The 24,837-nt window shown below is 50.1% G+C and overlaps 1 protein-coding gene and 2 long non-coding RNA genes across 7 annotated transcripts in view; 1 reads left to right on the top strand and 2 right to left on the bottom strand.

Moving 5' to 3' along the window:
* The window catches only part of LOC110256608 (uncharacterized), a 131,738-nt gene that overhangs the window by 25,635 nt on the left and 81,266 nt on the right, over window positions 1–24,837 (top strand). The gene's annotated exons all lie outside the window — the stretch shown is intronic.
* LOC146396873 (uncharacterized) lies at window positions 11,237–16,829 on the bottom strand. The gene is made up of 2 exons (XR_014828136.1): window positions 16,684–16,829; window positions 11,237–13,744 (listed from the first exon to the last, which is right to left on the bottom strand). It is a non-coding gene; the product is annotated as an uncharacterized LOC146396873 (long non-coding RNA).
* CHST3 (carbohydrate sulfotransferase 3) overlaps window positions 17,886–24,837 on the bottom strand; it is a 40,993-nt gene continuing 34,041 nt past the window's right edge. For all 5 annotated transcript variants that reach the window (XM_084997342.1, XM_005671049.4, XM_001928637.5 and 2 more), the window contains one exon: window positions 17,886–24,028. In XM_084997342.1, the coding sequence (XP_084853468.1) occupies window positions 22,708–24,028 (1,321 nt within the window). In that variant the 3' untranslated portion in view covers window positions 17,886–22,707. The remainder of the gene's footprint in view (window positions 24,029–24,837) is intronic.

Raw genomic sequence — 24,837 nt, 5'->3', positions numbered from 1 at the left:
GAGTGAAGAATCCATTATTGGAGTTTCCTTTGTGGCTCAGTGGTTAACAGACCCAACTAGGATCCATGAGAATGTGGGTTTGGTCCCTGGTCTCGCTCAGTGGGTTAAGGATCTGGCATTGCCGTGAGCTGTGGTGTAGGTTGCAGACACAACTCAGATCTTGTGTTTCTGTGGCTCTAGTATAGGCTGGCAGCTGTAGCTCTGATTCAGCCCCTAGCCTGTGAGCCTCCATATGCCAAGGGTAAGGCCCTAAAAAAGCAAAAAAAAAAAAAAAAAAAAAAATCCGTTGCTGCCCTAAGCTGTGGTATAGGTCGCAGATGCAGCTCAGATTCGGCGTTGCTGTGGCTGTGGTATAGGCTAGCAGCTGCAGCTGCAATGCAGCCCTAGCCTAGGAACTTCCATATACTTTAGGTGCAGCCATAGAAAGAAAAAAAAAAAGAGTTCCCGCCATGGCTCAGTGGAAATGATCTGACTAGCATCCATGGGGACACAGGTTCTATCCCTGGCCTCACTCAGTGGGTTAAGGATCCAGCCTTGCCATGAGCTGTGGTATACATCAAGGACACAGCTCGGATCCTTAGTTGCTGTGGCTGTGGCATAGGCCGGCGGCTACAGCTCTGATTCAACCCCTAGCCTGAAAATTTCCATTTAGCACAGATGTGGCCTTAAAAAAAAAAAAAGAAGAAAGAAAATAATGATGGGCTCTGTGTCTGGCGGGGCTGGAGGAATAAAGGGTAGGAACCTGGGGTAGAGGGCGGGAAGGTATGTGAATGGGTATACAGGTGCACACACCCTTTCTCATGTCCAGCTTAATTAATATCAGACCCTGGGAGGTGCAGTAGGTCGGCTGCCACACCTCTCAGATGGACCATTCCAGTTGGTAAAGATGGGAAAAGCTGAGATGTCTTCCTTCTAGACCAGGCCTGTGGGTGGGACCATGAGAAAAGAGAACCCCACAGCCATCTGTTCCAAGGAGAGCCTGCATCCCACTTGGGTGGAGGGAGTGGGGAGGAAGAGGGATTGTAATTTCTTGGAGTGTTTCCACATCCTCGTTGAAGATTTCGTTTAACAGAATCTTCACTTAAATGGATTTCATGTTTATTAAGGACAAATGTAAGAGTAGTTTTGTGAGGTATGATCTCTGCTTTCGAAGACTGGCAAGAATAGCATGAATAGCATGATTAATTCTCATCATCACCATGGCTCCGAATGTTTTATAGACCTCCCATTTCAGAGGAAATAATGATCACCTTGGCTGGAGGGTTGAAATTAGACAGACTGCGGTACTCGTTATTCTGCCTATTGGCTATGTGTGACCTTGAGCAAGAGTTATGGGTTGAATTGTGTTCTCCAAAATTTGCATGTTGAACTCCTAACTCCCAGTACCTCGGAATCGGACTTTCTTTGGAAGTAGGACTGCTGCTGATGAAATGAGTTACAATGAGGTCATGTTGGAGTCTAGCGGGCCCCTCATCCAACGTGGCTGATGACCTTATAAAAAGGGGAAACTTGGAAGCAGACATGCCCAAGGAGAACACCGTGTGAAGAAGGCAGACCCTGGGGTGATGCTCCCACAAGCTGAGAAGCACTGAGGGTGCCAGCAAATACCAGAGACTAGGAGACAGGCATGGTACAGATGGTCCTTCACAGCCCACAGAAGGATCCAACCCTGCTGAGACCTTGATCTCCGATTTCCAGCCTCCAGAACCCCGAGACAATATATTTCTGTTGTTGAAGACATCTGATCCATTGCTGGCAGCCCTAGCAAACTAATACAGCATGTCATTTCACTTCTGTCTCAGTTTTCTTGTCTGTAAAATGGGGATAATAATAGTTCCTGCTGGGAGTCCCCGTCATGGTGCAGCGGAAATGAATCCGACTAGGAAGCATGAAGTTGCGGGTTCGATCCCTGGCCTCACTCAGTAGGTTAAGGATCCGGTATTGCTGTGAGCTGTGGTGTAGGTTGCAGACACAGCTCGCATCCTGCATTGCTGTGGCTGTGGTGTAGGTCTGCAGCTACAGCTCTGATTGGACCCCTAGCCTGGAAACTTCCATATGTTGAGGGTGCGGCCCTAAAAAGCAAAAAAAGAAAAAAAAAGTTCCTGCTGGGAGGAATAATAATTCTGGCTGGGAGGGGCAATAGAGGGATAGAGGAAAATGAAGAGATTATTAGGGGATTATACGAAATCATGTGTGTGAAACTTTAGAAAACTACTGCATAGAATTTAAAGAATTTTCCATTTAATTTCATTCAACTACAGGAAAGGTAAAGAAAAACAGTAGGACCTACTGTGGCAGAGACAGTAAGAGTCTTAAACATTCTATTTGTTCCCCTGTATTTCCCAGCTGCCCTGCAGTTGGGTAGGTGCTATTGGGTAGGTGCTCTGTGCCCAGCACTGGCCAGTGGCCTGTGAGCTGAAGTGGCATGAGTCACTTTGGGGGCAAAGCATAAAAGAGCCAGCATGTGACTTTCCTGTTGTCTTTTCCTCTGCCTCAGCACCAAGGTGACCTGTGTTCAGTTGGCTGAGCAACAAGATCAAAGCTTCCTGGCTTGTGGGGGTCACTGCATGAACGAAAGATGCCCCAGAGATGTTCACAGAGCCGCAGCTGACTTCATGTCGATAAGAAAGAAACTTTTGTCAGGTTAGGTCCTCAGACTTTGGGGATCGTTCATTAGCACAGCACAATCTAGCCTATGCTGACTAATATGCTACCTCTAAAATTGTATTAAATGGGTCAATATGCTTGACGCAACTGAAGCAGTGCCTGGCATATAATAAGGACCCAATACATGTTAGTTATTGTACCAGCTGTGTGACCATGGGCAGGGTGGATGACCTCTCTGAGCTTCTGTTGCCTCATCTTCAATATAGAAACAATGGCAGCATCTACTGTGGAGGTGTCATAGGGATTAAATAAGGTGCTCCTTGTAAGAGCCTGGCCCAGGGGAGGCAAAGTGTGTTCATGATCCTCCCTCTGCTCTTCAGTCTGGCTGCTGGGGCAGTGCGCCTGCCTGTTTCTTTGGGGCTCCTCTGAGCAGGACTTGGCCCGCATCCACTGACCTTTCCCTTGCTGATGCAAATTCACTGGGCCCCATTCTGCGGTGAAGTCATTGTGTTCAGCATCTGCTCTTTGTTTTGTAAATTTTCCCATAGCGGGGGGTGGGGGCAAGAGGCCCCAGCTCCTCTGCTGCCAGGCCTTGGAGGGGGATTTATGCCCTTGCAGACCACGGATTAGCTCATCAGCTGTGTGCTAGTCTATCTGCGCTTTCCAGAGCCCGGCTGCCCAGCCAAGGACTTGGGCTCAGTGGACCCTGGCTTTTCCATGGGTCAAGATGGGTCAGCTTTCCTTGGGCTGGGTCATATGGAAGGCATGCCACACGGGCTCCCTGGGCCATGTGCAAGGAGAGAGAACATTCTTCCAAACAGAGGGGAGAGGGAGGGTGTCAAGACCCCAGTGAGCCTGCAAACAGAGCTGGGAGCTGTGACCGAGCGCTGATGTCCTAAAGCTCAGCCAGAGCCAGCAGCAGGCCAGGGACATGCAGAAATGGCTTCTGTGAAGCTGCAGACATGCCAAGTCAGAGAGAGATGTCAAGATTTCTCTTTGATGAAAAAAAGGACTAGAGTTAGATAAGGCCACGGTTGAGAACAGCTGGAATCTAGTAAGTACCTAACTGTTAACGGCTACTTGTAGTGATTTTTACAATATGCTCTTGTAGTTGATCTCACTTAATTGACCCTAGAGGTGGTAGTGGTGGTTCTCCCAGAATCCCCCAGGGCCGCCCCTCCCTTTTTTGGTCTTTTTGCCTTTTCTAGGGCCACTCCCGCAGCTAGGGGTCTAATCAGAGCTGTAGCCACCAGCCTGCGCCACAGCCACAGCAACATGGGATCCGAGCCACGTCTGCAACCTACACCACAGCTCACAGCAACGCCAGATCCTTAACTCACTGAGCAAGGCCAGGGATGGAACCTATAACCTCATGGTTCCTAGTCGGATTCGTTAACCACTGTGCCACAACAGGAGCTCCCCCCTGGGGGCCCTTTAAATAGGGGTTGTCCAGAGCCCACTCTGAACTGACAGCACTCATGGCCTGAACCTAGCCAGAACACAGATTGGGACTTGAACCCACATGTCTGGACTCAAACCCAGCCTAAATCCAGATTGGGACTTAAACCCACAGTTTTAAATCAGAATCACTCACCCAGTGTCTGGACTTACTGAGGTTCAGGTTCTTCATGCCTCTGTGCAGAAGGAATTAAGTGAGAGATAAAAGTGATAGGCAAGCAATAGATTTATTAAGATAGGACTCTCACGAGAGATGCAAGCGTGCAGGCAAGAAGGCTCCGCCCCAAGGATTAGGAGACCTACAGTTTTATCATCCAAGGGGAGTGGGGGTGGGAAAAGACCACCTCGTCCTCTTCCTTGGAGGAATAGCTCCTCCTTAGTATGCGGTAAGGTGTGTATTTAAATCAGCAGAAGGGCAGTCCTCCAACTCCTGCCCTTGGTCTGAATCCAAATGCAGGCCTCATCCCACCCCCCACCCAATGACCTGAGGCAGTTCTTGCACTTCCATTCATCAGGCAAGCCTGCCTCGTTCTGATGGCTTTCTTGAGCAATTATTAATGTACAGTGATCTCCCAAAGTCCCCTAGCTTTCCCTCTCTATCTGTGATCCTTTACTGGGGCTTCAACAACTACCTGTGCCTACTCCATCCCTATCAACTCCAGACCAGCTGAATCAGTCTCTGAGGGCAGGGGGAGGCTGGCTCTCAAAGTGTGAGCCAGGGACTGGCAGCACCAGCAGCACCAGGGCACTGGTTAAAATGCAAGTTCTCAGGCTCTACCCCTGACCTACTAAATCAGAAGCTCTGGGATGGGGCCCAGAAGTCTATGTTTTACTAAGGCCCTCCAGGAGATTCTGCTGCATAGGAGAGTTGGAGTCCGTCATGGCTCAGTGGTTAACAAATCCGACTAGGAACCATGAGGTTTCGTGTTCAATCCCTGGCCTCACCCAGTGGGTTAAGGATCTGGCGTTGCCGTGAGTTGTGATGTAGGTTGCAGATGCAGCTCGGATCCTGCGTTGCTGTGGCTGTGGTGTAGACTGGCAGCTACAGCTCCAATTAGACCCCTAGCCTGGGAACCTCCATATGCCATGGGTTCGGCCCTAGAAAAAGGCAAAAAGACAAAAGAAAAAAAAAAGAAAAAAGAAAGTTTGAGAACCAGTGGGTGCTTTGAAATGCATGTCTAGAGTTGAAAACCACTGGGTTAGTTTAGGAAGTTCTGTTTTTGTTGTTGTTGTTGTTGTTATTTTTTTGTCTTTTTGCCATTTCTTGGGCTGCTTCAGCAGCATATGGAGGTTCCCAGGCTAGGGGTCGAATCAGAGCTGTAGCCACCAGCCTATGCCACAGCCACAACAACACGGGATCCGAGGCATGTCTGCAACCTATACCACAGGTCACAGCAACACCGGATCCTTAACCCACTGAGCAAGGCCAGGGATAGAACCCACAACCTCATGGTTCTTAGTCGGATTCATTAACCATTGCACCACAACGGAAACTCCCGGAAAGTTCTGTATTTTTGTAGTAAGTGGTATAAGCAAGGGTTGAGATTCGTGGCCTCTTCAGCAGTGGCTTATGGGCTCCTTGCTAAGGTTCAGAGTTCAGCTGGGCTTAGGGCAGCTGGGCTGTCCTCCCTGTAGGAGGAAAAGGGACATGACTTTCTGTTCGTAGAACATCTTCTTTGTACATAAGTGAGAACAAGACAAAAATTATCATCACAATTAATATTGCTGCCCACCCTGTCCTATTCTTCACACCAATACAGAAGAGGCCTCAGACCTGCTCAGGACATCCTGGACGAACTGTATTTTGAGAATCTACTGAAATGCAAAGAAGGGGAGCCCAGGCTCCATTAGCTGTGTCTTAGTGAGTTCCAGCTAAGCCACGTTCACACCCTGCAAACATAAAGCCTTTTTCTTGGGTTTTGGCACATTCTTCACAATCTCAAGCCTGGAGGAATTAATTTCTCATTTCGGAGTAATAGAAGAGTTGTGGGAAGTGGGTGGAGTGGGAATTTCTAGGAATCACAGCTTTTTTTTTTTTTTTTTTTCCATTCATTTCTTTCTTTCATTTTCAATCTGATGTTCTTGTCTGCGCTTCCTGATGCTCCACCCAGCAACTGTCACTCTGTCTCGTCTGGGAGTCATGAGAATTGAACACCATATTGATATTTTCAACCAGAAGGGACTGCAGTGTACTTTCGGTTTTAAAGCAACTAGAGGATGGAGTCTGGCTAGAACTCTATAACCTTCTGCTTTCCCAGCCTGGAAGGAGGGTGTGTGTGTGTGTGTGTGTGTGTGTGTGTGTGTGTGTGTGTGTGTGTGTGTGAGCGTGCGTGTGCCTAGGGTAGCAGCCACAACATGCCCTCCATTCACTTTCCCCGCATCTGGAGAAATCTGTGACCCTGATGAGCCAGCTCCTGCCTCCTTAGCATCTACAGGAGAGAATAGAAACCAAGGGCAGGTGGAAGCTTGCTAGAGGCTGCTATTGGCTCCTGGGGGCAAATATCGCTCTCGGGCCCATCCCATTTGATTGCTGAGCACATCAGCCTCATGTACACGCCTTGCGCCCCAGACGCGCCCTGGTCCTCACTTGGTTATTACCCATCCGCCTCTTTCCTGTCTGTCTCTGCTGCTCAGGGCTTCTGCTGGCAACCCCGTGGGGTTTCTCCTTAGTTTCTTCCAAGTCTGCTGGGCTAAGGGAGATGTCTTAGATTTATTAAAATCAGTCCCATATTGGGGCCAGATGCTTCACAGCAAATGAGGTGGTCAGGACCGAGTGAAGAAACAAACAGGAGATGAAGGAGGCCCAGCGGTGAAGGGCAGTCTCCTCCAGCGCTTTCTGAAAAGTCGCCTTTTCTTGGGGCAGCCTCTGCTCCCTCTCTCCTCCCAAACCAAACATTTGCTTATGTGTTTTTGTAAACTTCCACGTCTCACTCTGGGGCCAGCAGGCCAGCGTTTGCTGGGCTGTTTCTTCCTCTCTGCGGACAGGGGCAAGGAAGACGGAACACAGGAGTCCTGGCAAGCGTGAGCTGAAGGCCCCGCAGGAAGTCGAGAGGGAGCGCCAGCCCTGTGGGGGGACAGCTGGCAGGCGTGGCTTTCCGAGTTGGGTGGGGAAGTGGGCAAAGGCCAAGGCTTTTCTCCTTCCTAATTGCACAAGTCATAATAATAATGATAAACATGATTTGTCATCGTAACAGCAGTGGTGATGATAAATCACCATGAGGCATTGTATTGGGGTCATCACACTTCTCTTTTCACTTAAAAGACCCCTGAGCAGCACTTTTGACGTCATGATTAGCCTCCTTTGTACTTAAAAACTGAAACTCAGAGAGGTCCCATGAATCAGGGATGGCGTTGCATCCTGATGAATGAAAGGAATACATGTTTGTTCAAGAAACTGCTTAAAATTCAGATAAGTAATTTACTGTCAGCAGTTTGGTTTATGTTTTTCCGATCACTGCTCTGGGCAAATATATTCACATTATGGAGAATATTTTATGTCAATGAAGTTTTATAGACTACTTTTGTTATCTTATATGTCCTAAACATCTTTAACTGTCATAAAAAGTCTTCTGGATGATTATTTTAATGGCTGTAGAGTATCCCATTGTATGCGTAAACCATAATTTATTTGACCACTTCCTTAGTATTCAACACTTAGAGGGTTTTTTTGTTTGTTTTTCACTATCGTAAACAATGTTTAATGTTTTAAAACAGTAAATCTTAGCATTCAGCCCCAGTTATTTCCTTAGAATAAATGCCTGCGCTGGATTTGCTGGATGAAAGGATATGAAAAAATGTTATGGTGTTTCTTGTATATTCTCAAACTTTCCTCTAAATTCTCCCAACAGATGAATGGAAGTTTCTCTCTACCTTCGCCAGCACTGGGTTTTGCTAATTTTAAAAATTGTTGCCAATTTAAGAGGTCATTATCGTTTTGGTCTGCATTTCTTGGCTGTCTGCCGAGTTTGATGCTGATGTTTATTGAGGGCTTGTATCTGGAGATCTTTCCTCCAGCAACTCCGCATGTGACGCTTCTCTGCCTTGCTCTGCCCTGCTGGCATTGAAAGCCAAGTTCTAAAGAGAGTCTCTGGTCTGCTGCCTCTTTCTTGGCCAGGATCCCATAAGCACTGTTTACAGAGGCAGATGACATGTGCAGGGATTGCCCAAGATCCGAGACAACTGGGCTAACAGTTAAGTGCCTTTTATTGTCCTGTCACCAAGGAAGGACAAGGGTGCTGAAGGCCCCAAGCATACACATGTCCACACTGTGTTCTGAGGCAGAAAGACATGGGTTTGCAACCTGGATCCAAGGTGAGTTCACCTCTCCAAGCCTTGGTTTCCTCATCAGGAAGATGGGCGATGATCAAGCACCCATTTCACAGGGTTGGGAGGATCATCCAAGGAGTTAATGCATGGAAGGCACTGGGCACAGTGCTTATCAGCACATAGTACGTGCTCAATAAATCATACCAGTTGTGACTATCTGGAGGGTTTTGAGAGAGGTATTTTGAGTGGGGAACAATATTACAAATGTACACTTGCTTAGCATGTTCTTAAATACACAACCAGAAGTTCCTCCTTCGTGGCTCAGTGGAAACAAATCTGCCTAGCATCCGTGAGGATGCAGGTTTGATCCCTGGTCTTGCTCAGTGGGTTAAGGATCTGGCGTTGCCTGAGCTGTGGTGTAGGTTGCAGACCCAGTTTGGATCTGATGTTGCTGTGACTGTGGTGTAGGCTGGCGGCTACAGCTCAAATTTGACCCCTAGCCTGGAAACCTCCATATGCCGCGGGAGCAGCCCTAAAAAGCAAATAAAAAATAAAAAACAAAACCAAAAAACCCCCCAAAAAGACACAACCAGTCTTGTCATTTCTGGGAAGCTAAATCATTAGAACTTCATTTTACTTTTTTTAGTCCTACCTCTGACCAGGCTCTTAACAAAATAGCTACCATTTATGAGTGCTTACTATGCTCTAGGGCCCTTACATCTGTTATTTTACTTAATCCTTACAACAGCCCCCTAGGTAGATACCATGCACATCCCCATTTTACAGATGAGGGAACTAGCACCCAGACAAGTTGAATACTCTGCCCAAGGTCCCACAGTGAGGAAGCCGGCAGAGCCAGGATTTGAGATCAGGGAGTCTGGCTCCAGATTCCATACTCTTCTCCTCCTTGATACACAGAGTCTAATATTGGCAAAGATGATGGCATCGCTGTCTCTTTAAGTGCCCAACCTCCCTTAAATTCCACTTCAGTTTACTCTTCAAGAAGTTGCACTTGGCATTGCCAGGGCTCTGCGAGCAGCTCCCAAGGTGGACACTGAATCTCCTACAGCCCCTGAGAACAGATGCAGAGGACTGGATGCCAAGCCATCCAGGCCCCACCACTCTGTGCCTCTCTGCTGGATCCTGTCCCAGAGAGTTCAATGACCAGAAGTTTTGGCAGGGTCAGCCAGTGAGCTGTCTCCTGCTGATGTCTTCAGGGCTCCACTCTGCTCCCATGGCCACATGACCACAGGGCTCCACTCTGCTCCCATGGCCACATGACCACAGGGCTCTCCTAGGACAATGGAGAAGTCAGGACATCCACCACAGGACTGGCCATCCTGCTTCTGTGTCCAAGATGAACTGTGCTGCAGTGAGGTCCTGGGCCTCTTGAGGACACCAGTAGAGCTCAGGGAGCTGTCGCTGCAGATACAGACTGAGTTGTTGCATTGTCAAGGGCAGAATGGAGCTGGTAACTACCCTTGAACCAGTGAGGCCCAAACTACTTCAAATTGTGCAGTCCTGTCAGTCCTTTGCGGGGAGGGACTGACACGGATATGGGGTCTGATGGTGGGTTTTAGTTTTCCCTGATGAGGAATGTATTGATACAGTGATTACAGATTAAGATACATCAGAGTCACTGATGAATTTCCAATGAAGTGATACTGAGTCTGCTGGGCACATCTGACATGGAATGTCTGTTAGGGCACAGACTGTGCCTTTTATTTCTATGCCCTGCAGCCCGACGTGGGGACTGGCATACTACAGGCACACAGCCACCCTTTGTTGGGCTGAACTGTTTCTGCTACTTTCTAGCTCAGCAAGTTCCTTAAACCCTGCTGAGCCTCAGTTCCTTTACCTGTGAAATGGGGAAAAATTCCACCCAGAGGCGAGGCGTACAGAGGGGTGAGTAATAAATAATGAGCAGGTCCCCAGCACAGTGCCTGGGTCATAGTAGGAGCTCAGGAAATGGTTGTTAAATGAAAGTACCGCCAAAAGATGGAAACAACCCAAGGGTCCATCAACTAACAAACTGATAAATGAAATGTGGTATAGCCATACAATGAACTCTTAGCCTGAAAAAGAAATGGCATCCTAATCCGTCCTATCACATGGATGAACCTTGAAAACATTATGTTAAGTGAAAGAAGCCAGACAAAAGAAGTCACATATTGTATGAGTCCATGTCCATGAAATGTCCAGGATAGACACATCCATAGAGACAGCAGATTTGTGGTTGCCAGGACATCTGAGGCTTTCCATTTAGGGTGATGAAAATGTTCCAGAACTAGATAGTGGTGATGGTTGTACCCTATGAATGTATCAAATATCATTATTAGTAAATGTGATGTGGATTTTTGTGTGTGTGTGTGTGTTTTGTTTTTTGTTTTTTGTTTTTTTTTTGTCTTTTTGCTATTTCTTTGGGCCGCTCCCGCGGCATATGGAGGTTCCCAGGCTAGGGGTCTAATCGGAGCTGTAGCTACTGGCCTATGCCAGAGCCACAGCAACGCAGGATCCGAGCCGCGTCTGCAACCTACACCACAGCTCACGGCAATGCCGGATCGTTAACCCACTGAGCAAGGGCAGGGACCGAACCCGCAACCTCATGGTTCCTAGTCGGATTCGTTAACCACTGCGCCACGACGGGAACTCCTGTTTTGTTTTTTTGCTTTTTAGGGCCACACCTGCAGGATATGGAGGTTCCCAGGCTAGGGGTCGAATTGGAGCCGTGTCAGCCATGTCAGATCCGAGCCACATCTGCGACCTACACCACACCTCATGGCAATGCCGGATCCTTAACCCACTGACTGAGGCCAGGGATCAAACCTGTGTCCTCATGGATTCTAGTCAGATTTGTTTCCAATGAGCATGATGGGAACGTCTGTGATGTATGTGTCTTTTACAACCGTTTAAAAAAATGTTTATTCCAAGTGCCTCTTAAACTTCATCACCATTCATTCATTCAGCCACCACTTGTGCTGTGTCCGGCACTATGGGAGACAATGTGAACACTGAGGGCTTTCACTGAGGCTTAACCACCCGTGAAGGGGAAATTGAAGGGCACAACATCTGGAAGGAAGGCGTCAGGACCACTTCCCTGTAATGGGCTCCTTGGATTCCTACTTCCACAGACAAGTCTTGCCACATCTTCTCCGCTGCTTCTCTGGCCCCAGCTAAGCAAGACCCGTGCAGGAGGTAGCAGGCTCCAGGCCAAGTGTGAACACACCTCCAGTTGGGCCAGCAGACCCCTCAGGGCCCAGGGCAGCGAGGGGGACATGCGGCCCCTCAAACAATGTTTCGTATGAATTGATTTAAACCCAGATCCTCTTGGTTCTCAAGGGTCAGTCTCTTCACTCATAGACCGAAGGCAGAGGGCATTTTTTTTCCTGGAAGGGAAACTGCTTTAAAAAAAATCCATATCAAGTCAGGGAAGAGAGACTGTTGAAACACAGAAGTGGAATTAATAAAAGCTTCTGAAAGGAAAGAGAAGGTTGGTTCTAATCACGCATCCAAACCCTGGGAGGTGCTCTGTGGGCCAGCTCAAGGTCTGTCCCTGGAAGCTTGGCACTGGTTTTCAGGATTTGTCCTGCAGGGGGCAGCCTGACTGCCTGAGGCAGATGCTGACCGACCTGTTCTATTTGGCCCCAGGTTCCACTATAAGCTCTATTTAGCCTTCCGATAGCCTTCAAGATATTTGTTGATTCATTGATACTGAGAGGCATCCGGAAAAGGGCAAACATAGCAGGAAGGACCTCTGTCTTCAAGTCATTGCAGCCACTGTTTATTTAGGGCTCACCGTGAAATAGCCGCATGCACCCCTGTCCTTTGCATTGACATTATCTCACTTTACACATGAGCAGCCCAAGGCTCCGAGAAGGCAATTCACTGGTCCAAAGTCACATGGCTAGGACACCTTGCTGGAGAAGGGCAGACTCGGGCTGACTTTGAAAAGCTGGCACATAGGCTTGTTCTGTATGATCCCAAAGGGAAGCCTTTGGTTCTGGGCCTCCACAGCATTTTTGAAGCCCCTGCAGTCTCAACAGATCAAAGTGGGAGACTTGAAGCAAAAGATGGGACAGAAGGGTCTTCGAGGATAAGAGGTGTGAATTCACATCCTAATACTACTGGTTGCGTCACTTTTGGGTGCTGCTCTCATCTTATCTGTAAAATGGGATATAACTGATCAGGTGAGGCTTCACTCGATCTTTCAATGTCTCCCTAGGGCTCTTGGGGTCAAGTCCACTCTCATCTTCTTAGCATGGCTTATAGGCTCCTCCAGCTTTCTTCTCCAGCCTCCTGTCTTTTCAACACCTCACCCAGAAGAAGCTGTTTCTTGGTCCCCAGACTCTCCAAATCTTCATCCTCCTTGGTTTTTTACATACTGTCTCCTTGGCCACCCTGTGGAACTTTCCTGGGTGGGCCAGGATGGGATGGCATTGGACCAAGGCCCTGGGGATTGCCATGCTGATCATCTCAAGAGCACACCTGAGGGACCTGTTGTGTCCCACAACTGAGCAGCGCCTACTGTGTACATCAGATCAGAAAGAAGTTGAAAACTTTCCAGGGAGGGCAGCTGGCCCCATCCACCCTGCCTATGGGAAAAGCACCTGTGCTCCTCCTCACTGCTGCTTTTGGGCTCCCGCTCAGGTGGGCAGCAGCTGTTCTGGGTTAGGGGTGGGCAGGAGAAATCCAGGTGCATGTGGAAAGAGATGGCAATGGGGAAGTTGATGTGTCCGTGGTGTTCTGACTAGGCAGACCTAGGCCGAACTCATGGTCTCCGGCCTAACCACATTATTCCTGAGGTCTAAGCGTTAAGGACCCCGCGATGGGCATTGTCAGGAAAGCCAACCCAGACCTCAGCATTCCACCAGGACTTTAAGCCGGGGTTTGAAAACAACTGCACCAGGACCTGGGGTGCAATCCCAATGAATGGAGTCACATCTGCAGCCCTCTTGGAATGTTTTCACACTTTAGAGAGACATGGATTCACAGAGAGGATGCTTCCGTTGGAAGTATAACACCAGTGCAGATGTTGTGATAAATGCTGCCTCATGTTGAGAGAACAGAGGGAGTGTGGGCCCCGCCCTGCTTCCAGCTGCTGTTCTTGTCGGGATGAGAACCCACGTAACCTACCACCCCAGGGAACCGGTGCGGTCAGGATCCTCCTCTCCCTCACACCTTACTTTTTTTTTTTTTTTTTTTCCTGTTACAGTTTATTATAGGATCTTAAATATAGTTCCCTGTGTGGAGTTCCTGTTGTGGCGCAGCAGAAATGAATCCGACCAAGAATCATGAGATGGCCAGTTGGATCCCTGGCCTCACTTAGTGGGTCAAGGATCTGGTGTTGCCGTGAGCTGTGGTGTGGGTCACAGATGTAGCTCAGATCCTTCGTTGCTGTGGCTGTGGTGTGGCCCTAAAAAGCAAAATACAAATTAAAAATAAAAAAATATAGTTCCCTGTGCTATATGGTAGGATTTTGTTGTTTATTCATCCTATATATAATAGTTTGCCTCTGTTAATCTCAACTCCTAATCCTACCCTCCCCCACCCACGTCCCCCTTGGGAACCACATGTCTGTTCTCTGTGAGTCAGTTTCTGTTGCGTAGATATGTTCATGTTCATTTGTGTCATATTTTAGATTCGACATATAAGTGAAATCACATGGCTTTTGTCTTTTTCTGACTCCACTCGGTATGATAATCTCTAGGTCCATCCAGGTTGCCCCAAATGGCATTATTTCATTATTGTTTTATGACTGAGTAGTATTCCATTGCGTATATGCACCCCATCTTCTTAATCCATTCATCTGTTGATGGACATTTAGGTTGCTTCCCTGTCCTGACTATTGTGAATAGTGCTGCTATGAACACTGGGGTCCACGTATCTTTTCAAATGAGTTTTGCCTGGATCTATGCCCAGGAGTGGGATTTCTGGATCATATGGCAACTCTATTTTTAGTTTCTTAAGGACCCTCCCTACCATTTTTTCCATAGTGGCTGCACCAATTTATATTCATTCCCACCAACAGTGTAGGAGGGTTCCCTTTTCTCCACAGCCTCTCCAGTATTTGTTATTTGTAGACTTTTTAATGATGGCCATTCAGAGCAGGATGAGGTGTTGTTTTGATTTGCATTTCTGTAATTATTAATGCTAATGAGCATCTTTTCATCCTCATACCTTACTTGGGAAAGTTACACTGGGCTCTGGAAGCTTCCACCCACTTCTATCTTCCTTCTTCTCTGGGCATGACAGCTTTTCTCGGAATTCTGGGATGTTGTTCTGCCAGCAGGGCAGTGCTGGGGAATTAATGCTTCCCGAAACAGCCTTCAGCCAAAGACTGACAGATCTTTGATGTAGGAATACTCTAGGCTCCCTCACTGAGGTCATTCCAAGGCTCAAGCTTTATGCTGCTTCCCGGAGCGTTCAGCTCCAATTGTCCAAGGTGGCAGCTTTGCTGGCCGTCTCCTCCCCTCCTCTGCTCCTCCCCTGCCAGGCTGTCTGCAGCTCCCACATAAACCATTCGCTCTCAAACCTTTGTCTCAGCATCAGCTTCTGGCGTAACTCAAACCAAGATGCCCGCTTTTTAAGAAGCAGCAGAAATCTGTTTTTTTGTATAAAAGCTCTTAATTTTTGAGTGTTGGCCTCTAATGCAATTGTTAAAAACAAAAGCAGAACCTGCGTGGGCCACACAGCCACAGGGTAGATTTTGTCCATGGCCAGTGGAGTGCAGCGCTATGCATGCTTCTGGGCCTGGTCTGACCCTGCACGTCCTTTAAATTCTCGGGCATGGTGGCTGTGGCTATCCTCATGGGTGTTCTTTCAGCAACTTGGCTGTCTTCCTCCCCGCATCTCACGAGAATGCCCCCTCCTCATTGTCATTCTCCCTCTCACCCTCCTTTCCTTCTTTCTCTCATTCTGATTTTCTTGGGCAAGCCTCTCCTGCTGGGCCTTTACTGCGTGCTTGCTCTTCTAATAAACTGCACTGCACCATTTAGCAAGGGATTTACTAGCTACTAGGGGATTACATCTCCAGGGAACTTGTTTAGTGTTGGTAACCTTTGTCCAGCTGTTGCAGAAACGGCCCCTTGAAGAATTACCCCAGGCTCTAGTTTCTCAGATCAATAGCGTTCCATGGTGTTTATGCCTGGCCTGCTTCTCCAGGGCCCCCACTCTCTGTGGGGGTCACCACATCTTTCGGGTAATGCCACCGAGGCCCTGCAGGTGTGGGTTGATTTGAGGACACCAGGGTTTTAAGCACCCAGGAGGTTTTATGACAGCAGCATGGATGCTTTGGGGCTGTGAACTCTGACCCACAGTGACTCTAAGGCTGCTACAGTCTGCACAGGCTGACTCTTGCTCCTGGCCTGCAGCTCTGTGAGAGTGATGGGGGGAGTGGGATGGAGCCCTGAAACCCCAGGCTTTTCCTCCCCAATCACTTCACCTACCACTTGCTTGTCTGCTTATCAGGGTTTTTAGTCCTAAACAGTTGCAGGTTTCTAAAAGTACTTGTTCTTTGCAGTGCCAAAGTATTGAAAATCTTGTTCGCAAAAAAAAAAAAAAAAAAAAAAAAAAACCCAAAAAAAACAAAAACGGTTTTCATGATAAAAGAATTCCACCCATAATAATTGGTTCTGAGTGAATCCTGGTAAGCCGGTTCAGTCAAAGGAAAGCAGGGCTTTTCAGAGCCTTTGAGATGCTAATGTGCCCTGTACCTTCTTAAGAGAGGTTAGGTGACTACAGTTCTTCCAAAAACACTTGGGGACGCTCTGCTGCAGATTCCAGGGGCCTGGCAGGGCTCCATGAGCAAGTGGCACAGGCCCAAGGCCTCTTTCTGCCAATGAGCAAACTGCCTGCTGGGATGGCTCCAGCTGGCTGCCCCTCCCTCAGAAACCCCGTGGGGTGCCCAGCTCCTTCCCAGCATTGATAACCTGGGGTGTAGAGGTGGAAGGTTCAGGAGCCCAAAGAGGTCTGGAAGGGGAAAGAGGCTCGGCCTGGGCTGGTGATTGAGGGGTGCGTGGGTGGGGAGGTCTCAGGCTCCTCTGCTCTGTGATTAGGGTGATTCGTTTCTCTAGGGGGTCATTTGTGGTAGGAAACAGCTCAGAAATTAAGCTAAATATATCTAGCTCCCAGAAGACTGGAGACAGCAGTGGCACCTGGCTGGGGGCGGGGCAGCCGAGATTCCACTCAGGTTGGGCTGTCCCCATGCCGACTCGTCTATTTTAAGGGTTGGGAGGAAAAGTGGGTGAGCATTCCAGGTCTGGCCTGGGTGAAATGACAGAGATACATGTTTGAATTGGGGGACAGGGGTCTCATTCCCTCATATCATGCCTTGTTCTGAGGTCACCCCCTTACCTCAGCGACCATTGTCCCCGGAGCTCAGCTCTTCTCTGCCTCTTCATGGCTGCTGTTCTTCCTGCTCCCCCTCTGTCCCCACACCCACCAAGCTCCACCAGCTCTGTCTTTCCTGTGTTCCCAAATGAGCCCTCTCCCTTCTCCCTATGGAAACCCTCATTCCCTCTGAGTGGCTGTTGGGAGGCAAAAGGGCGGGATTCTAATTTGCACTAAGTTGATATGACGGATACCAGCCATGTAATTGCATCAAATTTCTCAGCTGAAAGCATGCTTAGCAATCTCACGTGGTTTTTGTTGAAGGCCAAACGAATCTTAAGCACACTTTCAACATGTGAAGCAGATTAACGCACAGTTGCTCAGAGTGAGAGCGCACGACCTGCCCTTACAGCTGACTTGAATCCCTAAAGGGGCTTTTTGGGGAACAGCTGTAAACTCCTAATTACACCTTTCATTCTAAAGGAAACTGGGATACAGATGAAGGGAAGTGACTTGCCCAAGGTCACAGGGCCAGATAGTGGCAAAGCTGGGACTTGGTCCCAGGTCCCCTGACCTCTAGCTAATATTTCTCTCCCTGCCGGATGAAGCCTGGGTATTTACCTCTCAGATCTCATCCTTGCAGCCAGCTCCAAACAGTTATCACCAGCTCTGCCACTCTGGTAACATAAAGAACATTCATCACACCCCTCGCCCTTAGCCATACTTCCCTTGTGCCCTTGGCGGTAGAGAGGGGTTTCTCTGAACTGCTTCATGCTGGAAGCTACCCCTTTCATACTGCGGCTATTTTCTTTCCTATTGATTTTTTTTTTTCTAGTTCCCCCCCAGCTTTATGGAGACAGAATTGACATTCAAACTTTCCTGTTAATTTTTCTTTCTTTTTTTTTTTTGTCTTTTTGCTATTTCTTGGGCCGCTCCTGCGGCATATGGAGGTTCCCAGGCTAGGGGTCCAATTGGAGCTGTAGCCACCGGCCTACACCAGAGCTACAGCAACGCAGGATCCGAGCCGCGTCTGCAACCTACACAACGGCTCATGGCAATGCCGGATCGTCAACCCACTGAGCAAGGGCAGGGATTGAACCCGAAACTTCATGGTTCCTAGTCGGATTTGTTAACCACTGCACCATGACAGGAACTCCCTGTTAATTTTTCCAACCCAAAGGCTCTTAGGAATAAATGCCAAAAAGAGGGCAGAGACACATGTCAGATTTTGCTCATTGCATGTTTTCATTTTTAATTAAATAAATCAAGTAAGCCATCAAAGTGATGGGTTCACATTCTGTTCTGCAAAGCAGATCCTGATTGGCCGTGGTCACCAGTTCATGGAAGGACAGCCCCTGTGTTTCCAGGAGATTGTAGCCACGGCAAGAACACCTGGGACATTGATGGCGATGGGGCTGGGAGCAACGTGGCTGAGCAGACTGAGCTACGTGCTACACATACACGTGTGAACACATATGTACATTACCGTGAAGGGGGTGCCCTGTACCATGTGACCATGAAACATGACAGAGGGCTGACGTCTTGGGAGTAAGCTTGGGAGTAAGCGTTGGCAGGATCTGGGAGGGAGTAGGGGAACCAGGCGGACTTGGCTTAGAAAGTACAGATGAAATGGAGATGTTAGGGGGAGCCCAGTTCAAGCCCAATGTTAAAAGAAGCAAGGTACGTAGGTCTTTACTTGACAAATACAAATAAAATACCTGGTCTACAATATGAACTAGGCCCTGAAGATGTCCCTTGGAAACATGACTAATTAATCCCCATGCATAGTATGGAATGACACAGGTCACAAGACCAAAGGATCTTGAAGTTCTTAAGACATCTGCAGTTGCCAATTCTGCTTCAACCTTCTGAGGTAAAGAGCAGCTTCCACTCTTGAAACCATGGCAGTTGAAAGGCCATATGGCTGCATTTGGGAAACCCTGGGCCTCCTCCCTCCCTTCTAGCTGAACCATGTCCTAGGCATCTTCACAGGAAAACCCATCACCTTTGGATCTCAGAGGAGGTTCCTTTGTTAAGTTTGTGCAGATCGACAAGATCTACTTGGCTTCTGCAGGCATCTCTTCCCCCACCCCACCCCGCCTCCCTCCCTGCTGCAGAAACCTATCCCTCTGAGACCCACCTTTGCTTTCAGCCTTTGGGGGTGGGTGTGAGAAAGGACGGCCTTGGGGACACAGCTATCCAGTCCTCTGCCTCTGTCCTTCCTAATCCAGGGCCTATTTATTATGGAGCAGGGCCCATAATCAACTAACACAGGACCAGGGCTAGAAGAGACCTTTCACAGTCAGGGCCAGACTGTCTGATGCTTACATCTCCCATCTGCTGTCTAGGCCACACATACATCTTCTGAGACAAGGATCCTCTGGAGCTTGTTCAGAGAGCAGAGGTGGAAGGGAAAGACGCTGTTGTCATGGGTTGGGTGGGCTCTGTTAGGGGTTTGGTCAGCAGCTGCCTCCTTAGACCAGCCTAGGGCATAGCTCCCGGGTTGAGAGAGCTGGCAGACAAACACTTTTTCCTGTTCGTTTTGTTACTTATTTTCAAGTGAGTGCATCACATACAGGAACAAAAGGCTAGTGTTTACCCACATCTCTTAACCTTAGTAATAACTTTGTGATAACCTGTAGCTATTACAGAGATCTGCACATCTGTCTCTTCTTTTTCCCTCTCCATGGGACTCAGGAATCCTGCCCCTCCACCAAAAAAGAAAAAAAAAGTCTGCTCCCAAAGATCCATCTTCCCGTGTCCTCAGCCATTCCAAGGTTTATAAACAACGTTCAGAGGAGAAGCCAGGAATGGGCAGCAGTGGCGACGGCCTGAGGGTGTTAGACACTGCCCTGTCTCACCAAGGCTTGAAATGGTCTGAACTATTTTTATAGGCAGGGCTAAAGAGGTCTTCATGAAGAAAAAAGAAAATGAGTAAACGCTCATTGCTGAATGAACCTCTTGTTCCGGGGAAGCTGGCAGCTGGCAGAGGTGAGGCCTCAACACTCCCTCTGTCTCCAGGCAGGTGGGTGCTGCGGAGGGGAAGGCTCCTGGGGGGAGCCAGCGCAACGAGAGAACCAGGGCTGGCCTCGCTGGAAAGGAGGCACTAGCTCCCAGCGGGCCCACCTTCCCCAGCCCAGCTCCCTGCGGAAAACCCCTCAGGCATGACACCCACCAGGTCCCAAAGAGTCAGCGCACCCTCTCCTCCTTAATCCCCAAGGGTTCCCAGAGCATTGCGGAGCCCAAGGCCACACTCTCTTGAGTTGCGTCCTATTTCAGACACCTGGGCAAAGGTAATACAGCAGAAAGGGCCTTACTGTTGCATCGTCGAGTCAACGAGAGGAAACTGAGCTAAAAAAAATACCCTGCAGCCATCGCGACTCCCATGCTCTCAGTTCTGTCCTCTCGTGTATTCTGAATCATCTTGGAGTGTCCTTGTATGTACGAAGTGGATGGTTTCTATTATTATTGTTTTGTCTTTCTTGATTTGGGTACAGCTTTGAGTCTCTGCAAATAATAAAATATTTTGTCTCTTCTTTTTCACAAAATAAATAAATTAAGTCAACCTGCAGTGTACAAACAAACTGTCAATGTCCTGAGAAGTCCCAAAGGTCCATTCTCGGCACAGTCCTCAGAGCTCAGGGGTGGAGGCTGTGGCCCCAGAGACATAGGAAGGAAGGAAGGAAGGAAGAAGTCCACTGTCCACACTAGGAGGGCCCCCCCAGGAAGGGCCCCGATAGAGGTGCCTGCCTCCCACCCACCCACGTGGGGAACAGTAAAGGGAGCAGGGCAGGGGCTGGGGAAGAATGGCCAAGCACTTCTGGGCCTGCCAGAGACATCCTGGCTCCATTCGGCCCCAGAATCAAGTTTTCAGAGCTGGAGTACCTTTGGACCCCAAATTAGAGCCAGCTCCCTGCACAGTTCTTGGACTAGAAAACCTAGAGACTTCCTTGACTGGCTGAACCCATGATGCTGGAGACTCAGCAGCTCAAATGCACCAATTGCAGCGGATCCCACAAGATGGCTGCTGTCCTCACCTTTTCAAAGGCTGGCTTCCTGCCAGTTCACAGCCCTCCCTTCCCTATGGCAACAATAGCTGGACTCAGAGTCTGTATTTCTCTGCTGTCCTAATACTCAAAACAAAACTCAGCCCTCTAGGCTTGACAATGGGACGGATCTGATACAGAGGTTGTCCAGGAAATCAGCGGCAGCCCTTAGTGAACTGTTACGTTTCCTGCAAGTTCTGAGGTGGTACTGAGTTCCATGCCCTGGTTTGGGATGGGAGTGGGGAAAAGCTTGCACTTTGGGAACATGTGTTGCTTGGTCATAGGCCCCTGACCCTCCCCCCGAAATATGTTAGGACCTGGGAGAGATTTTCAAATCTGGTTTCTGGGGGAGGGGGTGAGGTCTGCTAATTTATGCTGCCTCTGGACATGCAGCAAAGAATGCTGGTGGTTTCTGAGATTTGTTCCACATGGGTTCAAACAGGGAAGCCGTGGGGCACTATGGGCTGCCATGTGGCCACCTAGGCTCTGATCCTTCTGGGGGAAGGCTCCTCCTCCTCCTCTCCCTTCAGCAGGAGCCAGAGGGCTCCCCAGTGGTCCTCCCAGCCCCCCTCAGCCCCTCAAGCCCAAACTCCTTCCAAGCAGCACTCCTGCAGAAGCAAACCTGAAAACACTGCCTCCAAACGAGAGACTAAAGCATAAATAACTTAAAAACAAACAAAAAAACACTCAGCTCATCCCACATTGAGCAATACTTTTCCCAGGGCCCTAAAGGAGGAATTCTGAACACTAACCACATAACCATGACAATCAACCATGTGGCTGACCTCTGTCCCATCGTCTTAGCGGAGGGGTAGCCTAATGTGACTTCTCCCTTAAGAGCACCCTGTACTTTCTTCTGCGCCCTGCCCCACAGAGGCCTGGCTGCAAATGACAGAACTTTGTGAGCAGCCTTTTGCCTCCTGGGACCACAGATGCTCCTGTCAGTCAGGCCTGATGCAGCCTTCACATATGGACGTTCTCTCAGCGAGCTAGCTGAGCTGGGACCAGGCCTTCGGGCTACAATCACATGAGGGTTGCCCATTTGGAAACGTGCTGCCTGCTCGCAGCAAGGACGTGACTGGGTCAGAGGAGGTAGCCACGAGAATCTAATGTGGGCAGAGGCATGGACTTGGCAGTTCTGTATCCACATTCAACCTCAAACTTGGATGGGGACCAGGGTCATGGTCCATGACGGTATTGTTCTACCACCCCACGATAACTCTACAAATGTAACTAAAGGCTCCTCTATGGTAGGTGATACAGATAAACCCTGTGAACATAGAGCAATGGAGAAGCTTATCTGTGTATATGTTTGTGCATGTGTTTGTGGGTTTTTTTGTTTTTCCGTGTGTGTGGCTTGAGTGTAGGTGTTTGTCTTTACATGTGTATGTGTGTTTCGTAGTTCTCTGTAGAGCTGATTTCACCCCTCCCCAAGGTCCCATCCAGGCACACCAGATTAAGGAGAAATTCAGAAACTAAAAGATTGACACTGAGCACAGCAGGGGGGTCTGACGACCACTAGTTAGTGCCCTGAACTCCTTCTGGTTGTTATGTATTTGTGGACTCGGGCCCACAGGGTCTAGGGGCATCTATGCCTGTTTCATGTATGTTTCGTGTGTGAGAGAGAGAGAGAGAGAGTGTGTGTGTGTGTGTGTGTGTATGGGAGAGACAGGAGAGAAAGAATTGTGAGTAGGCCCAGGCCAGCCTGGGTCTGCTCAGGAGACCACCATCCCTTCGGTCTGGGTCTGACAGCCCTCAAAAGGACCAGCCACTGTCTTGTGCTCAGCAGAAGCCCCAGGCCGGCAGCTGCAGCGGGCAGGCGGCCTGGGAAGCGGGCAGGCTGGGGGCTGAACTTCTACAGCCGAGGCACCGCCTACTCCCCCCCCACCGCTTCCTGCGCTTCCCGCCCGCCCACTGCGGGCGCTGTGGTCTCCCCCCTCGCCTGGGTGAGGCAGGCAGGACGGGACTATCACCAGGAGGGGTGCTCTTCGCCCCGGGCCCCCTACGTGACCCAGAAGATGCCACGCTCCTCCAGCAGGCTGACGGAGCGGTTGGAGAGCGAGGCAGCATCTCGCACGGGTTTGTAGCCGAACAGGCGCATGGCGGGGCCGCAGGCAGCCTGCACCACCTGCGCCAGCTTAAAGGGCATGCTGAAGCGCCACTTCTCAAACTGCTCCGAGGAATTCTTCTGCGTGGAGTAGATGCCGTCGTGGGCCGCCTGGGTGTTCTTCTGGATCCAGTCCTCCACCTGCGGGGTCAAAGGGATGCCCGCAAAGCGGTACATCTCCTGGGCCTTCTGCAGCGGCCTGAGGGCCACGTCCTCGTAGCGTACCAGCATGTAGCGGCCCCGCAGCCACGCCGGCTGCTTCAGACCCAGCTCGGCGGACAGGCGGATGCTCTCACAGTTGCCCCTCAGCCGTTGCACCTCCTCCTCCCTCAGCTGGTCCTGTCCCTTGGCCAGCCAGTTCTTCCAGGTCTCGTACTTGTCGGCGAAGGCCACCATGCGGGAGGCCAGCACCGCGCGGGGGTCCCGCACCAGCTGGATGACGCGCAGGTCCAGCCGGGGGTCCTCGGCCAGCGGCTGCAGGAACTCCAGTTGCCGGATGCGGACAGCCTTGACCGCCATGTGCTCCTTGCGGCGGCAGGCCTCAGAGGCCAGCGTCATGTTGAGGGGGCCGCAGCGGCGGTTCTTGCAGGGGTACTTCTCAAAGACCTTCTTGACGAGGGGCGTGCAGACCGGGTCCTCGCAGAGTGACTGACTGGAGCCCCGGCGGAACACGAACTGGGTCAGGTGGTCCTCTGGCAGGGGGGTGATGAAATGCTCCAGGATGTACAGGTCGCACAGGAAGAGCTGTTTGAGCACGTCGCGGTAGACCAGGGCCGAGCCTGCAGCGTTGGCACCCCCCTGCTCGAAGGACACCGTGCGCTCAATGTGCCACAGAGGCTCGAAGAGGTAGAAGATGTTGCCCTGCTGATTGAAGAACTCGCCCACAAACGAGGAGCCGGTGCGCGTGGTGGCCATGAGGAGCACATGGCGCCGGGGCGGGGCCTCGGCGGGTGGGCGTGGCTCCTCCTGCTCCTGTTCCCACTCAGCTGCAGCCTCTTCCTCCTTTGCCCCGGCTGCCTCCTCCTCCTCCGCCTCCTCCGGTGGTTCCATGCCCAGCTGTAGACTGAGGTTTCGCATGCGGCTCTGCAGCTGCTTGAAGGCCGAATCCAGCTCACTCAGGGACAAGAGGGATGCGTTCTCAGCCAAGACCAGGGCTGGGTCCGTGCTATTGGCATCTACCAGCGATTGGGGGATCTGCTTCAGCTTGTCCGAGACCCTGTGAGCACAAAGGGATACCGGGGTCAGTGACTGACTGCGGACGCCATCCTCTGTGCCACCATCAGGAGCGGCCCAGGCTGATTACCCAGAAGCCGACTCTGAGGCAAGCATTTGAGTGTAAGTAGTTTGTTTGGGACAGGATCGCAGGAAGGACTGGTAGAGGGGTAGGAACGTGAGGCAGGAAGGAAAGGAAGTCCATAATGATGAGCAGGCTACCCCTGTGGGCAAATCACTCTGCCAGAGGAACTCCGGGAGACAGTGTAGAGAGAACACACCTCAGGATTTTCTCAGCCAAGGGGTGTGAAGCTCCCAGCTGGCCTTGGCTAAGGGCTGCTTCCAGAGGCATTTACTCCCCAGAACTGGACTTCTGGCTTGCCAGTGTGCAGGTGGAGAGTAGAATGTCTTCAGGTGGACAGTTGCAGGGGCTTGCAGTAGAACCCAGTAGGCACAAACTAGAACAGCCCATTGCTGGGGAACCCAGGCAGGGTGCTGACACAGTGCCTACTACACAGGCCAATTCCTAACCTACCCATCTCGGTTGGTGCTTTCTTGCAAGTGTTGTGCCTGGACGAGGAAGTCTATGAAATCTCTGTCTAGCAGGCCCCACAAGCAGGGCCGCTGCGCACAGAGGTACACTGCCAACTCTAGGGGGCAGCATTCCCAGCCTAGCCTTGTGAGTGCACACCCCTGGAGTTGAGCAATACACAACCTGGGCAGCTGCCCATGGCAGCCCTGCCCACCAGGCTGTCTGTGCCAGGACCCTGCCCCACCCTCGTCCATGGCTTCAGATTGGTCTAGGGGATGTGC

This window comes from Sus scrofa, chromosome 14, assembly GCF_054392235.1.
Source record: "Sus scrofa isolate SSC_HxYL_T2T_F1_AM1 chromosome 14, Sscrofa_HxYL_maternal_Yorkshire_Landrace_v2.0, whole genome shotgun sequence".
Taxonomy (NCBI): domain Eukaryota; kingdom Metazoa; phylum Chordata; class Mammalia; order Artiodactyla; family Suidae; genus Sus; species Sus scrofa.
Note: the sequence above shows the minus strand (reverse complement) of the source record. Positions and strands in the feature narration are given on the sequence as shown.